The 15,378-nt window shown below is 58.5% G+C and overlaps 1 protein-coding gene and 1 long non-coding RNA gene across 3 annotated transcripts in view; one reads left to right on the forward strand and one right to left on the reverse strand.

Annotated features, from left to right (window-relative positions):
- Positions 1 to 13,541, forward strand: LOC131510391 (uncharacterized). The gene is made up of 3 exons (XR_009261036.1): positions 1 to 2,835; positions 4,766 to 4,927; positions 13,258 to 13,541. It is a non-coding gene; the product is annotated as an uncharacterized LOC131510391 (long non-coding RNA).
- Positions 6,374 to 15,378, reverse strand: part of FCHO1 (FCH and mu domain containing endocytic adaptor 1) — a 26,164-nt gene continuing 17,159 nt past the window's right edge. The window contains exons 15-28 of one of the 2 annotated variants that reach the window (XM_058727495.1): positions 14,971 to 15,138; positions 14,861 to 14,885; positions 14,472 to 14,523; positions 13,535 to 13,626; positions 12,898 to 13,173; positions 10,945 to 11,057; positions 10,742 to 10,829; positions 10,497 to 10,605; positions 9,632 to 9,787; positions 9,178 to 9,310; positions 8,522 to 8,721; positions 7,575 to 7,630; positions 7,039 to 7,203; positions 6,374 to 6,647 (exon numbers count right to left, since the gene is read on the reverse strand). In XM_058727495.1, coding sequence (XP_058583478.1) covers positions 6,625 to 6,647; positions 7,039 to 7,203; positions 7,575 to 7,630; positions 8,522 to 8,721; positions 9,178 to 9,310; positions 9,632 to 9,787; positions 10,497 to 10,605; positions 10,742 to 10,829; positions 10,945 to 11,057; positions 12,898 to 13,173; positions 13,535 to 13,626; positions 14,472 to 14,523; positions 14,861 to 14,885; positions 14,971 to 15,138 — 1,656 coding nt within the window. In that variant the 3' untranslated portion in view covers positions 6,374 to 6,624. Of the gene's footprint in view, positions 6,648 to 7,038; positions 7,204 to 7,574; positions 7,631 to 8,521; positions 8,722 to 9,177; positions 9,311 to 9,631; positions 9,788 to 10,496; positions 10,606 to 10,741; positions 10,830 to 10,944; positions 11,058 to 12,897; positions 13,174 to 13,534; positions 13,627 to 14,471; positions 14,524 to 14,860; positions 14,886 to 14,970; positions 15,150 to 15,378 lie in introns of both variants that reach the window. The other variant, XM_058727494.1, reaches the window with a different exon arrangement.

The following is a 15,378-nucleotide window of genomic DNA, read 5'->3' on the forward strand; positions in this document are numbered from 1 at the left end:
TTATTTATTTTTGGGACAGAGAGAGACAGAGCATGAACGGGGGAGGGGCAGAGAGAGAGGGAGACACAGAATCCGAAGCAGGCTCCGGGCTCTGAGCTGTCAGCACAGAGCCCCAACGCGGGGCTCGAACTCATGAACCATGAGACCATGCCCTGAGCTGAAGTCAGATGCTTGACCCACTGAGCCACCCGGGCATCCCTCAGTGAGTTTTTTGAGTATTGCAATTGATGAGGAAAGCCAATATTTTTTTGCTTTCACTTGGGAAGGATGGAAATATACCTGGGCAGGAACGCCTACGGCTTCACAGAGGGTCCTTCTTACTTTTCACAAATCTTCGCAGCTGATTTGGATGACCATAACCTTTCCTGAAGGTTCTGCTTTGTTACCATATGCCCAGGAGTTGCCTCTCTGCTCCCCTTCTGAAACCTCTTCACAGAAAGACAGCATCCACCTGTTAACATCTGTGACCTTAAAGGGCCATAAAGCCTCCAAAGAAAAATTGCTATTTGCTCACTTGATCTCAGAACAAGTTTGGATCCAGGCAGCCTTCAAGGCATCCTGAATTTCCCCAAATCTGAAAATAAGTGCCCATTACGAGGCTTTCTTGGACTGGAGAGGACTACTGGCAGAACTGGGTGCCAGACTTCTCTCTACAAGCTCAATCGCCATATGGCTTACTAAAAACAACAGGCCTGGGGCACCCGGGTGGCTCCGTCGGTTGAGCGTCCGACTTCGGCTCAGATCGTGATCTCGTGGTTCGTGAGTTCGAGCCCCGCGTCGGGCTCTGTGCTGACAGCTCAGAGCCTGGGGCCTGCTTCGGATTCTGTGTCTCCCTCTCTCCCTGCCTCTCCCCTGCTCGCACTCTGCTCTCTCTCTCAAAAATAAATAAACATTTTTAAAAATTTAATTTAAAAAAAAATGGCTCCTGTGTCCAAAAATTATTAGCTGCCATACATGTGCTGGTCTCTCAGGCTATTATTAAGATGGCCAGGCATTCCAGACTCAAATCCCTGGAGGACAAAATAAACCACCTCGCTGACGTTTCTGCCCCAAATGCCGCTCTCCAGAAAGCCAATAGCTAAACCTCTGTCATGGTCCAAAGGGACATTCTCCCACACGATAATTTGGAAACGACTGACCAGAGACATCCAATAATTGGCTCCAGAAAAGGAAAAAACAATATTGGGAATCTAATAATTGTTGGTTTGATAAAAAGAGAGAACTCTGGTTTGGACCAAGGAATTCGGCCCTAGCAGAAATCCTGAAATTCCCACGAGTTACCACTGTATAGGCATTAAGCCATCGGTCTCTTGACAAAATGAGAGCATCCATGAACCAGTGCTGGTGAGGAATGGCAATAAAACCACCAAAAGTGCCTATCTCGCTTGTCTCACCTGTTCAAAATACAATCCTGGGAAACCTGTTTGCACAATGGATTTCATACAGCTTCCAATGCTCGTGGGTTCAAGCCCTGCATCCGGCTCTGCGTTGACAGTGTAGAGCCTGCTTCAGATCCCCTGTCTCCCTCTCTCTCTGCCCCTCTCCAGTGCCTGCTCTCTCTCAAAAATAAGCAAACATTTAAAAAATTAATAAAAAGGGGGTGCCTGGGTGGCTCAATCGGTGAAGCGTCTGACTTCGGCTCGGGTCACGATCTCACGGTTCGTGGGTTCGAGCCCCGCATCGGGCTCTGTGCGGACAGCTCGGGGCCCAGGGCCCGCCTCGGATTCTGTGTCTCCCGCTGTCTCTGCCTCTCTCCTGCTTGAGCTCTGTCTCTCTGTCTCTGTCTCTCCCTCTCCCTCTCAAAAATAATTGACATTAAAAAAAACTTTAAAAAGTTAATTAAAAAAAAAAAGAGAGAAAAGATTCTCTCCACCTGGGGACTCCTCTCGAACTTCATAGCAATCGGGGAACCCATTTTACCAGTCAGGTGCCTCAACAACCAGTCCGCTGTTTGGCTGGTTTAACTTTGACGGTGCATAGCATCCTCAAGCCTCAGGGTCAGTGGAAAACACTAACAGCATCATTAAGACTCGATTTAAGGGGCACCCGGCTGGCTCCAGCCGGTAGGTAGAGCATGCGACTCTTGATCTCCGCGTCATGAGTTCAAGGCCGACGTTGGCCATAGAAATTACTTAAAAAAAAGAAAAAAAAAAAGACTCAATTTAAGACACAAAATTTGTACAGACTCTCCAAATGCACCGAGAACATTGCCGTTGGTCTTTGAAATCTCAAGTGCACCCCGTCTGGAACTCCTAGATGGTCACCCTTTGAGATAGTCACAGGATGTCCAGTGCACTTGACCGCTGTCTTTTTGGCCCTACAGTTGATAAAACTGTAGGGGCGCCTGGGTGGCTCAGTCGGTTAAGCGGCCGACCTCGGCGCAGGTCATGATCTCACGGTCCGTGAGTTCGAGCCCCGCGTCGGGCTCTGTGCTGACAGCCTGGAGCCTGTTTCGGATTCTGTGTCTCCCTCTCTCTGACCCTCCCCCGTTCATGCTCTGTCTCTCTCTGTCTCAAAAATAAATAAACGTTAAAAAAAACAAAACAAAACTGTAAAACCCTAATAGCTTCTAGAAGAAACTAACCCTGCTGTGGTAGAAAGATCTTTTCACAGCCCGCTCCCCGGGGGCCGACGACCTTAAGCATCACCCCTTGCCAACCTGGTGATTTCACCTCTTGGAAGAGACACCTCCGGGGAGGTGGTCTTCAGCCTTGCTGGGAAGGCCCTTCTCAGGTACCGCTAACCACCCTTGTGCCACCAGACGCCACAGAGAACAGACTTGGGTTCACGTGACTTGTCTAACCCTGGCTGGGCCTGCGTACCATCTGGTGACTCGTAAGTAAAGACTTCCCAGGGGCGCCTGGGTGGCGCAGTCGGTTAAGCGTCCGACTTCAGCCAGGTCCGTGAGTTCGAGCCCCGCGTCGGGCTCTGGGCTGATGGCTCGGAGCCTGGAGCCTGTTTCCGATTCTGTGTCTCCCTCTCTCTCTGCCCCTCCCCCGTTCATGCTATGTCTCTCTCTGTCCCAAAAATAAATAAAAAACGTTGAAAAAAAATTAAAAAAAAAAAAAAAGACTTCCCAGAACCCAAGCCGGTGACATCTGATGTGATGGCTTCCCCACGATGTCCGCGGAGCCGGCCTGCACACCTTTTCTTAGAAGTTGTGCTGTTTTGCAAAAAGTTCACTAGCTGTCGCCTGCCCCGTATCTTCCCAAATGCATCTGGTAAATTCCTTCAGCGTACTCCTGCCATAGTCACTCTTCTGTTTTCATGCCCGCTTTAAGCAGGGACTTCCAGGAGGCACACACGACTCTGGGTTTGCCTCCATAGAGAGAACTTTTCTCCCCTGTTGGAATAAGTGCCGGTACATTAATTTTTACACTTGATCTTAGCCAAAAGGCCGAGAAGCGATGATACATTAATTTTTAAAATTATTTGTATTAAAAAATATTTTTTAGGGGCGCCTGGGTGGCTCAGTCGGTTAAGCGTCCGACTTCGGCTCAGGTCACGATCTCGCGGTATGTGAGTTCGGGCCCCGCGTCGGGCTCTGGGCTGATGGCTCAGAGCCTGGAGCCCGTTTCAGATTCTGTGTCTCCCTCTCTCTCTGACCCTCCCCCCGTTCATGCTCTGTCTCTCTCTGTCTCAAAAATAAATAAATGTTAAAAAAATTAAAAAAATATATTTTTTAAGTTTATTTATTCTGAGAGAGAGAGAGCTCGAGTGCGTGCTAGCAGGAGAGGGGCATAGAGAGAGGGAGAGAGAGAGAGAATCCCAAGCAGGCTCCACACTGTCAGCACAGAGCCCAACTTGGAACTTGAACCCATGAACCGTGAGATCATGACCTGGGCAGAAACCAAGAGTCGGACGTTTAAATGACTGAGCCACCCAGGCGCCAACCCCCCCCCCCCCCCCCCCCCCGCCACCCCGCGATAAAATTTTTTTAACGATTTTATTTTTTAGAAATTCTTTTGTCTCTAATGTTTATTTAAATTTGAAAGAGAAAGATAGAGAGTGAGCAGGGGAGGGGCCGAGGGAGGGAGACAGAATCCCAAGCAGGCTCCGCAATGTCAGCACAGAGCCCCGACGTGGGGCTCGAACACACGAACCACGAGATCATGACCTCAGCTGAAACCAAGAGTCAGACGCTTAACCAACTGAGCCACCCAGGTGCCCTAAAGATTTTATTTTTCAGTAATCTCCGCACCCACTATGGGGCCCCAACTCACAACCCCGAGATCAAAAGTCTCACGCTCCACCGACTGAGCCAGCCACGAGCCCCGGTGCCAATAAATATTTTTAGTTGGCTACTCTCAGATCTGGGCAAATTTACACCATATGGTAATTAACTCGAATTTAAAGGAAACCTTGAAACAAAAGCAAAACGAAACAACCCAAAACAGACACAAAAAGTGGCGCCAGGAGAGGGAGCCCTACCCCTCAACGTCAGTGACGGGAAGGACGGTCAATTACAGACTCGGACAGAAGAATCCTCGAGGGGAAAGAATCATCAACTAGCGCCCCCAACAGGAAAGGAGGGGCATTGCACCTCCTACAAGAAATTGTCCCAACTCCCACTTCTCTCCAATGGACTTTAGTCCAAAACAACCCCATCCCGGCTTCCTCCTCCTCTGTGAAACAACGTACCTCTCCTTTGTTTCTTGGACATGCCTAGGTTTTGCCGTAGCTTTCGTGCCCCAAGTTGCAGTTCCTCTGTTGAGCTCGAATAAACCAATTTTGCTGGTAAAATATTTGCTGTCTTATTTTTAAGGTTAGCAACCCCTGCAATGGACTATTACTCAGCCATAACAAGGAATAAAGCGCTGACACGCTACGACATGGCTGAACCTCAAAAACACGGTGCGTGAAAGAAGCCAGACACAAAAGGCCGCACATAGTGCGCGACTCGATTCATAGGAAATGTACAGAACAGGTAGGTCTACAGAGGCGGCAAGCAGGTTGGTGGTTGCCAGGGGCTGGGGGAGGGGGAGGGGAAGTGACAGCTGATGGGGACGGGGTCTCCTTTTGGGGGGTGATGGAAATGTTCTGGAACTAGATAGAGGTGACGGTTGTACAACATTGTGACTGTGCCATGTCGCTGAATCGTTCACTTAAGAAAAGTTTATGTATCTTTGAGAGAGAGAGAACAAGCAGGGGAGGGGCAGAGAGAGAGGGAGACACAGAATCCGAAAGAGGCTCCGGGCTCCTAGCTGTCGGCACAGAGCCCGACGCGGGGCTCGAACCCACGAACCCTGAGATCGTGACCTGCGCCGAGGTCGGACGCTTCACCCCAGGCGCCCCAGTTGGCCCTGAAGTCTCAGCGCCGTACCTGTTTAAGGCGACAAAGTGAGCACAGTGGAGCCTGGAGCCGTCGCCGCCTGGAACGCCCCCGTTTGTTACAGCGACTCCTGTAACTGCCGTCCATGCAGGCACCCACGATGATGCACTGGGTGGTTGATGCTCCCCAGACGTCTCCCAGCTAGAGGATTCTCCCCCCCCTCCGTTTTGCAGATGAGGAAACTGAGGCACACCCAGACACCCCCCACCCCCCCCCGCCCACACACGGTCGGTGCCTTGTGTCTTGGGAGGACCAAGTGGGAGGACCATCTGGCCCCGGCTTGGTCCTCGGGATCTGTGTGGGCTCAGGATCCTCACGTGTCCACCCGGACTGACCCGGGCCCCACTCAGGCCACACCCCTTGCCCATGTGCGCCGCCGCCCTCCGCCCTGGCTCCCAACAGCTGCCAGCCCAGCCCTGCGGGGGAGCTCATTCCGTGTCAGGTGGTCTTCAAACTGTGCAACCTCCCTTACAGCCTCCGACTGAGGTGGGTTACGGGGGAGGACACTCGAGGCCAGGGAGGTTAAGTCACTCGCACAAAGTCACACGGCCACCGGTGGCCAAGCAGGCTCTAAACCCAGACCTTTTGGCTTCAGAGCCTCATAGCTTCCAAGAGCGCTGTCCTGCTCACAGCCACGTCCCATACAGCCTGGCATACAGTAGGTAGTCAATTAATGTTTGTGGATTGACTAATTGATTTCTCTCAGGACTCACAAGTCCCCATTCTTTTGCCTGGGATGCCCATCCCCATCTTGCAAACTCTTATTCGTACGTCACAGCCCCATTTATAATGCCCTCTCCTTAGGAAGAATCTGACATCCCCCTCTGGGTTCCTCTAGTCCCTTCTGCTAGCTCAGATGTCCATGGAGCCTGGGGCGCCTGTGTCTGGCTTTTTCTCCCCCTGGTGCCGCCTTGCATAGCGTGGGGGGGGGGGGGCGTGGTGATGAGGGAACATTAGGGCTATTATATCTTCCCCACCCATCCAGCCATCTTCCCTTCCTCTCCTCTCCGGCGACGTGAAGGAAATTTCCTGGAGCAGGAAAAGGCTTATTTATTTTATTAGAAAATAAAGTGTTTATTCAAAGAACATTAAAAGTCCGAGGACCCGCGTGAGAATTGGCTGGAGCAGGAGTGACCCTCAGGCTCAGCCAGGCTGGGTGTGGGTCTCCTCTCCGCGGAGTCGGGAGGCGGGGGGGGGGCGCGCCCAGGGTCCGGCAGGAAGGCGGGGATCAGTCAGCGAGCACCAGGACAGTGCAGAGCTGGGGCCAGCGGTGCCGGTCGGCCTCTGCGGGCTCAGCAGCTCACCAGGTACATCCCTGTGCGGGTGGCACCGTGAGCAGGGAGGAAGAGGGGGGGTCCCTTGCCCCTACCCTGGGACCTCCCAATCTTCCTCAAAGCACCCCTGTAATTCACTCTTCCGGGTGCCCCGTGGGCCCCAGCAGCCCCTGTGGCAGCAGGAGAATGGGCTGGGAGCCGCGTGGCAGTGGGGCTTCTGGCCTCCTGCCTTGGGTCCTGGCGAGGACACCCTACGGGGGCCCTTCCTGACCCCTCCCCACTTGTGCCCACCAACCTGGGCCTCCAGGGCCCAACGCCCACCGACCTTCCCAAACGCCCCAACTCCTCCCCCTCCCCCCGTACCCTGGCAGAAGCAGGGGGCCCGGCCCCAGGGATGCGCAGCAGCCGGATGGGGGGTGGGGGGCGGCATACCTGTGGCAAACCTCCTCTTTACAAGCGACATGCGGTAGCCGCTGCCCACCAACTCCAGGTCCACGCCAGACAGAGTGGCCCCCTCGCTGGTGAACTGGGCGGCCACAGGGCTGGGCGTGCTGGGCCCCGAGCAGGGCTCCCAGCTGGCGGATAGGTGGCCAGAGCCTGGGGAGGCCTGAGGTCAGCCGTGCCCCAGCCTCAGCCCGAGTCGAGTCCTGCTGTGACCTGGGCTCTTCCCGGGCCTTTTGATCTGTGGCCGCCGTCTGCCCCCTTCTGACCTCCTCTTGCGCCCCGGTACCCTCCTCCTTTGGCCCCGTGGGGCTATGTGTAATTTGCAAAGGAGTTCTGCCTCAGGGCCTTTGTACCTGCTATGCCTGCCTCCCGCCATGTCCTCCCTCACAGCTTTGTCACAGCCCTTTCAAGCTTTCCCTCGTGCCCACGCTCCTCCACCCCGAGCACATCCCCAATTCTCCCCCATTTTCAATAAGCCCCTCCCACCTGAAACCCCCGCGATCTCCTGCACAGCCATAACTCACCCCCTGCTTCAGACACATCTGGAAGCTTCCAAAGGAGCCGCTTCTCCTCCAGATTCCTGGCGTCAAGAAAAAGCTTGGTCAGCTCTCTCCCCGAGAGGACACGGGGAGCCCAGGGTCCCAGCTCGGCCACCTCTCAAGCTACACGACCCCGGCAAGCCAGGTCCCCTCTCCCCCCACCTCAGTTTCCCCATCTGTAAAATGGGTGTGGGGTACGGAGCAGCTGGTCCCCGGGGACCCCAGAGCCTCGCAGCATCTTTAGATCATACACTCAAGTCCTTTAAGCCTGGCTTCTTTGCGCCAGGTTCTAGCTTTGGCACGAAACAAAGGCGACGCTGCGTGGCGACTAAGAGACCAGGGCAGGGGCGCCAGGGCGGTTCAGTCGGTCAAGCGGCAGACTCTGGCTTTCGGCTCAGGTCGTGGTCTCACGGTTCGTTGAGGTTCAGCCCCAGGTCAGGCTCTGTGCTGATAGCGTGCAGCCTGCTTGGGATTCTCTCTCTCCCTCTCTCTCTGCTCCTCCCCCGCTCGCGCACACGCACCTGTGCGCTCTCTCCCTCAAAAGAAATAAACTTCCAAAAAAATAGCCCAGGGCAGAGAGGGGCTGTCTGGGTTCAAATCCTGGTACGGCCTCAGATAAGCGACTCGGCCCCTCTGTGCCTCGGTTCTGCCTCCGTAAGTGGGAATGACGGCAGTCCGCACCTCGAGGGGTTGCTAGAAGCCCTGAGCTGGTCAGCGTGTATGGAGCCCGTGGAACACGCCCGACACACAGGAAGCCCTTGGTGTCCAATGTTATTATGGTTCAGTGTGTCGTCCTGAGCTCTAAGCAAGGCGAGTGCACACGGAACGGCTGGACCCACGGGGGACCCTTTAGCTGCTGCATCGAGGGGAGGCCCGGGAGGGTCCTGGGCCAGTGCCGAGCCTCCTCCGGCCTCCCTCCCGCACACCCTCACCAGGTGGCGGCTGGCTGTAGGCGGATGTTGGTCACGGGCTCCCCCACGGGCAGCAGGATCTGGACGTTGGTGAGGGGCGTGGGCACGGCCGTGGCGCCGGGCCGGTAGCTGTACTCCACCGACACCTGAGTGAGGGTCCCCCCGCACTGCCAGTGGGCGCTCAGCTGCAGAGGCACAGACTGGGGACCCGGGCGGGAAAACTAGGAGGGGCGAGAACAGGAGACAGCACACAGCTGAGGCCCTCTGGTCCTGCCCCAGCATGTGCTGTTCCACGAGGACCTAACTCAGACCCAGCTCAGCGTCACCGCTGCATAGACCACTGGGTGGGGCCTAGTCCTTCTCCCTCAGAGACACCGCAGATCGGGGTCCGCGTGACGCCATGTTTCCAGCAGAGGGCGAGAGGGCGCCCGGTTTCGACAGAGCAGTGGGCAGGTGCTGGTGCAGGGTCCTTGGGACAGGCCCTCTTCTAATTTCCATAATGGTGCCGTCTGCACCGCGGCAAACGCCCACCCAGCCCCCATTCATTGGCTCCCTCCCTGACTACCTCCCCTGCTCCCTCTACCCCCCCCCCACCCCCATTGCCACTGCTTGCCCACCCTGCCCAGCTTCTCGCCCCTCCCTGCTCCCTCCGTCAGGGGCCCATCCACACGGCCCACCTGGTATCTTAGCAACACCACATTGTAGTAGGAGGCAGCTGGATTCTGCTCTGCCTGGTGCTGCAGGGCCTCAGTCAGAGCCGCCATGTTGAGCCAGAAGTCTTTGGTCTCAGGGTCGCTCTGGGAGGGGTCACTACGGAGACCAGGAATAATCACCCCAACCCTTGGGAGGCCCCTTCCCAAGGCCCTTGGCATCTGACCTACCCCAAGGGCTTCCTAAAGATGCAGATTCCTTGGCTCACCTTGGGGCCAGTAGAGCATGACCCCCCCCCCCCACCCCCTGGGGGGAGGGTGGGGGGGGATGGGAAGCAAAGGAGAAAAGAAAAATGGGGTTCAGAAGGGACAGTGATTTGCCCCGGGCCACACAGCAATTCCCAGGAGGCAGAGCAGGAATTCACCGCCGGGGAGCTCCCGGGCCCCCCTGCCTCTGACCCCCTCACTCCCCCTATAGTACCTAAAGAGCAGGTCAGCATTGGGCTGGAAGTGCTCAATGGCGGACGTGTGCACGAGGCGGAAGCTGAGGACAGGTGGGGGTGGGGTCCCGCTGAACACACGCACGATGCCAGCAGGGAAGGTCATGGTCAGTTCCCCAGTTACTCGAGCCAGGCAGCTGAGGTGGGGGGGGGGGGGGAGGTGAGGAGACTGCGTGTTGGCTCAGGGCTCTGCCTGGTACCTCGTCCTCCCCTCTCTCCTGGCTCTGCTGCAGCTTGTGGGCCCCCCAGGCTCCCCAGAAGAAGCAAGGCCCTGACCGTGCCCGGCATCCTCACTCCCAGCCTCCCCTCCTCGTGTCCTTGCCTGGACAGCCATCCAGGCACCGGGAAGAAACCACACTGGGCTGAAGAAGGCAGAAACATCCCCTTTCCCTAGTTCTCTTTTCCTCTAGGCCGCCAGGAAGCTCAAAGCAAAACAGTTATAATACGGTCCTCAGCTTGGGTTTCAGGCCTAATACTCTCTCCTATGTGTGGTCTGATCTTTCCTGCTGAGCACTGCTCCCAGATTATTCCTGGCCCCTCAACTCACCCTTAACCCACCCCGCCAAGGGCCTTGCTCCCTTCAGTGTGATGCCCACAGCAGCCTTAGGGGACTTGCTCTCAACTGTGGTTACAGCAAGGCCTGGCCCCTGCTCAAACACCCTCTGTGGTTCCCACTGCCCTCGGGACAGGGGCCTGGTTGCTTGGCTCAGAGTTCAAGGCCCTTCCGTGGTAAAGCAGGTCAGGAAACACACCGGAAGGCTGTTTCTCCTGGACCCTAGACACATAGGCCCCAGAGAGTCCTGTTTGTCCCTGTCACTGTCTGTACTCTCCCCGACCACTGCGTACCTGGGGCTATGGCCTCGAAAGTAGGCGTGGACGTATTCGGTGAAGGCTGTAGCCACAGGCAGGGCATCCTGGGAGCCCAAGACCACAGGGCTGGGTCCCCGGGAGACTCCTGGTGGTGGAGGGGAGGGGACAGGGACAGACAGAGTGGGCACGGGTCCCAGGCTCCAGAACCCACCCTCTGCCCTCCGGGCCTCCAACGCATCACTTAGTGATGCCCAAGAAGGGCCCAGGGCCGCCCCCCATACCGTGTCCTGCCTGCGACGAGAAGCTAGGCCGCTCTGAGATGGTGCTGGCGGACGAGGAGCCCAGCGGGGAGGGGCTCAGAGACCGGGACTGGGGAAGGAGACAGGCCGGGCTGCGATCACCCAGGAGCAGTGCCCTGGGGCTGCCCGTGCCCCCACCAGAGGCGCCCCCAGCCCCACTCCTGCCGCGCGCCCCCTCACCCTACCAGGTCCCCGTTGCTGCGCGTGAGGGGGCAGGACACCTTCCTGGTGCGGGGTCTCCGGGGTGGGGCTGCCAGACCGTCTCTGGCTGTAAGGTCAGCAGGGGCAGGCATCAGGTCTGGGGAGCGAGCGTTAGACAGACAGAGCTCAGATGCTGCCGTGGGCCTCTCGGGCCGCCCCAGAGAAGGGACTTGGCCCCAGACCGGGAGCCGGGCTTATTCTGGGGACACCCCTTGGGTCTGAGGTCTCGGGGCCGCGGAGAGAACTGCCGGACAGGACTGCAGAGGCCATCCACAACCCCCAGCCTCCCAGACACCAGCCCGATGGGAGGTTACTGGGAGTGCGCAAGCAAGGGCTGGATGCTCAGGAGGCAGGCACAGTCCGGGGGGGGGGGGGGGGGGGGAGACGCGGCAGGCATTTTCATCCAACATCAGCAGTTCCGTGACCTTCATCCTCTCTGTGAGGATGAGGTAGCCTCCCACCCTGGCCTCTGTCCGAGTCTCACCCGTTAAGATTAACTAGTGACTGCATAAAACTCAGCTTTCTCTCATTTCCCTGCTTCCTCGGTGTCCCCTGCCACCCACCCCCGAGACGTGCTCCTCTCTTCCCCAGGGCTGCTCAGCCGCTCTGCTGACGCCTGGGGCTGGAGCATTCTCCGGGCGGGGGGGGCGGGGGGGGGCGGGGACCGTCCTGGGCACCGTGGGGCGCTGACCAGCCTCCCTGGCCTCCACCCACCGCAGATGTCCCTAGTACCCACCCCCCCTAGTGGTGACAGTCTAATATCACGGGTGACACTGCCAAGTGTCCCCCAGGGGGCAGAACAGGCTTGGTTGAGAGGCCTAATTCCATAGTGCCGCTCAGACAACTCAACTGGACTAATCTACACCGTGGTCTACACTCACTCTCCTGGACCCTTCCTTGACCCAGCTCCGAACCGGCTCTTTCGCTATTCAAGGATGGTGCCAAGCACCCCTGTCACCACTTCTGGGGACCTCATGGGGTCGAAGCCCACAGCCCTTGGACTCAGGCCCCCAGGAGAGCCCATCCCCCACCCCCTTCACTTGTCTCTTCTTAGGACCTGTAGCACTAGGCCCTGCCCTCTCCCGGGTGGCCTCCCCTCCCGCTTCACACAGCTGTGCCTGGGGTGCCCCAAGCTGGACTCCCCCGAACTCAGGGCCCACTGTCCGCCTGACATCTAAAGGCCCAGTCCCAACACGCCCCTGGCTTCTTCCGCCCCACATTCCCTGCCCCTCCTGTCCCTTCCTGGAAGAACAGCCAGCTGCCCGCAAGCCCTCCTCCCCGACCCTGCTGCCGTCTCAGCCCTGTGCCCTCGCGCCCGCGTCTCCCCACCTCCCTGGACTCCCGTCCCTGGTCTCCAGCTCCCACCCTCGCCCCCCAGGTGGACAGAGGGAGCCTGCTGAGTCAGGTGCCGCTACTCCTCCGCTCACAGCCCCTCTGTGGCCCAGACCTTGCTAGGAGTAAAGCTCACATCACTCCCATCAGGTCCCAGACCCTGCTTGGGCCCGTCTCCCTGCTGACATCGCTCCCTCCTCTCCCTCCGCTTCCGGGTCATCACTCTGTTCTGGCCTCACGGCCCACCCCCCAGCCCCCAAGCTGTTCCTCAGAGGGCCTAGGCAGCTACCCACCACAAGGCCTTTGTACAGGATGCGCCCTCTGCTGGGAAGCACCCCCCCCAACCCCCCACCACATCCCAATGGCTCCTTCCTCACTTCCAACAAATCTCAGCTCAAATGTCACCTCCTCAGGGAGGTTCCAACCTTCTGAGCCCTCACCAGGCACCTGCCACCTCCACTTTGTTAAATGTCCATCTCATTATTGTCCCTGCCAGGGTGAAGGTTCTGGGCTGTGTCCCCAGCCGCCCATTCAGGCCCTGGCCACAGCAGGCGCTCAGTCTTCCCCACCCAGGGCTCTGATGACTCTCAGACTCCTGGACTCACCTCCTCCGGCCACAGCCTCCAGCCCCCAGGGACCCGGGGATGGGGCGAGGGGCTGCGGCGAGTCCGATGCTGGCAGGGGCCGTGTCCCCCTCGACTCGGAGGCCGGTGCCCTATAGCTAGGTGGGCTCTGCGGGGTGCCGGGGCGGGGGACCCAGGAATCCGGGGAGGGGCCAGGCGCCACGTGGGATGGCGAGTCCAGGCCGGAGTCCTCCACATTCTCGGGCGACGAGGAGGAGAAAGGTGAGGGGCTGGAGGTGAAGCCGAGGCTGCTGGAGCCTAGAGGGGGGGGGGGGGTTGGGGGGGGTGGGGGCGCCAGCTCCAGACCCCGCCCACACGGAGGCCCTTTCCTTCCTCCTGCAGGCCACGCCCACGCCGAGGAGGGGCCCACCCCCCTCAGGCCAGGCCCTCTGGTCAGTTCCATCTCCACGATGCTCCGCCCATCTGCCCATTGTCACCTACACTCCCCGCCTTCTCGTCGGCCCCGCCCACCATCTCACTGCCAAGTCTATCTTCTCGGTTGCCTAACCAGGACCCCCAAGTGCTCCCTCCAGCCTGTCCCCCGCCAAACCTGCCCTGGCAACGGACCCACCCATCTCGCTAGCCAAGCCTGTGGCCCCGAAGTCCCCACCCCCATCACCTGTAAAGTCTTCGTGGTCAAAGGCCGACTCTAGGGGCGGCCCAAAGAGGTTCTTGGAAAACTGCTCATCTGACTGCAGCTTCTCCGCACAGCTGTGGACCAAGCGGAACACAGGGATGGTTTCTATCCTTTCCACGTCTCCTCCCCTCCTCAGGGCCCGTGCACAGACCGTTCCTGGTCCCGAGCTCCGTGCCCCCAGCCCTCCCTGAGGCCACATCCTGCCGTCTTCAAGGCTGGGCTCAAAACCTCCCACCCCCATCCCAGAGCAGCCTCCCGGGCCTCAACTAAAGCTGCCCGCTGGTATCTCCCACCACACTGCCTGCTTCAGTTTCTTCACAGCATCTGGAAGTATCCAACATGCTCTAACTTGTTTGCTGTTCTTCAAACCCGAGCCACGATGGGGCGCCTGGGTGGCTCAGTGGGTTAAGCGACTGACTTGGGCTCGGGTCATGATCTCACGGTTCGTGAGTTCCAGCCCCGCGTCGGGCCCTGCGCTGACAGCTCGGAGCCCGGAGCCTGCTTCGGATTCTGCATCTCCCCCTCTCTCTGCCCCTCCCCTGCTCATGCTCTGTGTCTCCCTGTCGCTCAATAATAAATAAACGCTTAAAAACAAAAACAAAAACAAAAAAATCCCGGGCCACGACAATGTGAATCTGAGAAGGAAGAGCTATCTTGGGCATATGTCTCTGAACCCAGAATAGCAGGAGTACACAGTGAGTGCTCAATAAATGCTCGTCAAATGAACGACTAAGTGGTTCCTCAGATACAGCATACCCTCAACTCCCTGCCAGGGTGAGAGGAGGGGAGGCAGAGACACAGGGAGGCAGCAGGGGAAGAGGGGAGAGGAGTCAGGGACAGCCCCCATCTGCTCATTCATGTGGGCCCAGTGTGTCCCCATCAACCCCCCCCCCCCCCCCCCCCCCGCTATAGGACCCACCTGCTGGCTCTTGGGGCAGATCGAGGCCTCTGTGGTTTTCCAGCAGCGTCCCCTATGAGAGATATACCACCTTGAGCCTTCCTGTCACCCTGCCTCCAGTGCCCCCTCTGTCACAGACCAAGAGACTAAGGCTTGGGCCTGTCCAGCCAGCTGTCCAAGGTGATCAGCAAGTCGGGCAGAGAGGGCTTTGCGCCCGAGCCAACCTGTCTCAGCTCTCATTTAACTGTCGCAATGACCCCATTTCATAGAAGAAGAGACGGAGGGTCACAAGGGGTAAGCAGCCTGCTTGCACGGCAGGGCTGGGATTCAAAGCCACACTCATACTCCAGGCCCAGCCTCCCCTCTTCGTGCTCCTCCCCACACCCGAGACCCCTTCGGAGGCTGCTCACGTGAAGCGTGGCGTTTCATGGTGCCCTGTGGACAAAGTGGGTGGCGTCAGGTCGGGTGCAGCCAGCCAGCCCCACCGGCCCCACCCGCGCACACCCCTCCTACGCCTCACCCCTGGGCCGGGAGGAAGGATGAGGCTGCCGGCCGTGGCCCTGAGTTGCGCCGCAGCTGCCTCGGGGCTGCAGGCCGGGGCGCGGGCAGGGGCGGGCTTGATGTGCACGTAGAACTTGCGGGGTTCCTCGTCATCGAAGTCGGAGTCGCTGGAGGAAAAGCGGGAGGGCTCCGCCGGGCGTGCACCGCGGTCAAGGGGCCAAGCGGATCCCGACACGGGGGTCACCCACCCCTTCAAGGCCCTGCGCAATCCGGTCTATCACCACTTGCCACCCCGGCCTCCTCGACACCACGGTTTTGCCCCCAGGTCTTTGCACAAGCACGCCCGGCCCTAACTAGCAAACTCTTGGTCAGATGCTAAACCCCAACACCGGTGCCCTCTCCTCCAGGAAGCCCCCTTGGCTCTCGC

This window comes from Neofelis nebulosa, chromosome 4 (assembly GCF_028018385.1).
Source record: "Neofelis nebulosa isolate mNeoNeb1 chromosome 4, mNeoNeb1.pri, whole genome shotgun sequence".
NCBI lineage: Eukaryota > Metazoa > Chordata > Mammalia > Carnivora > Felidae > Neofelis > Neofelis nebulosa.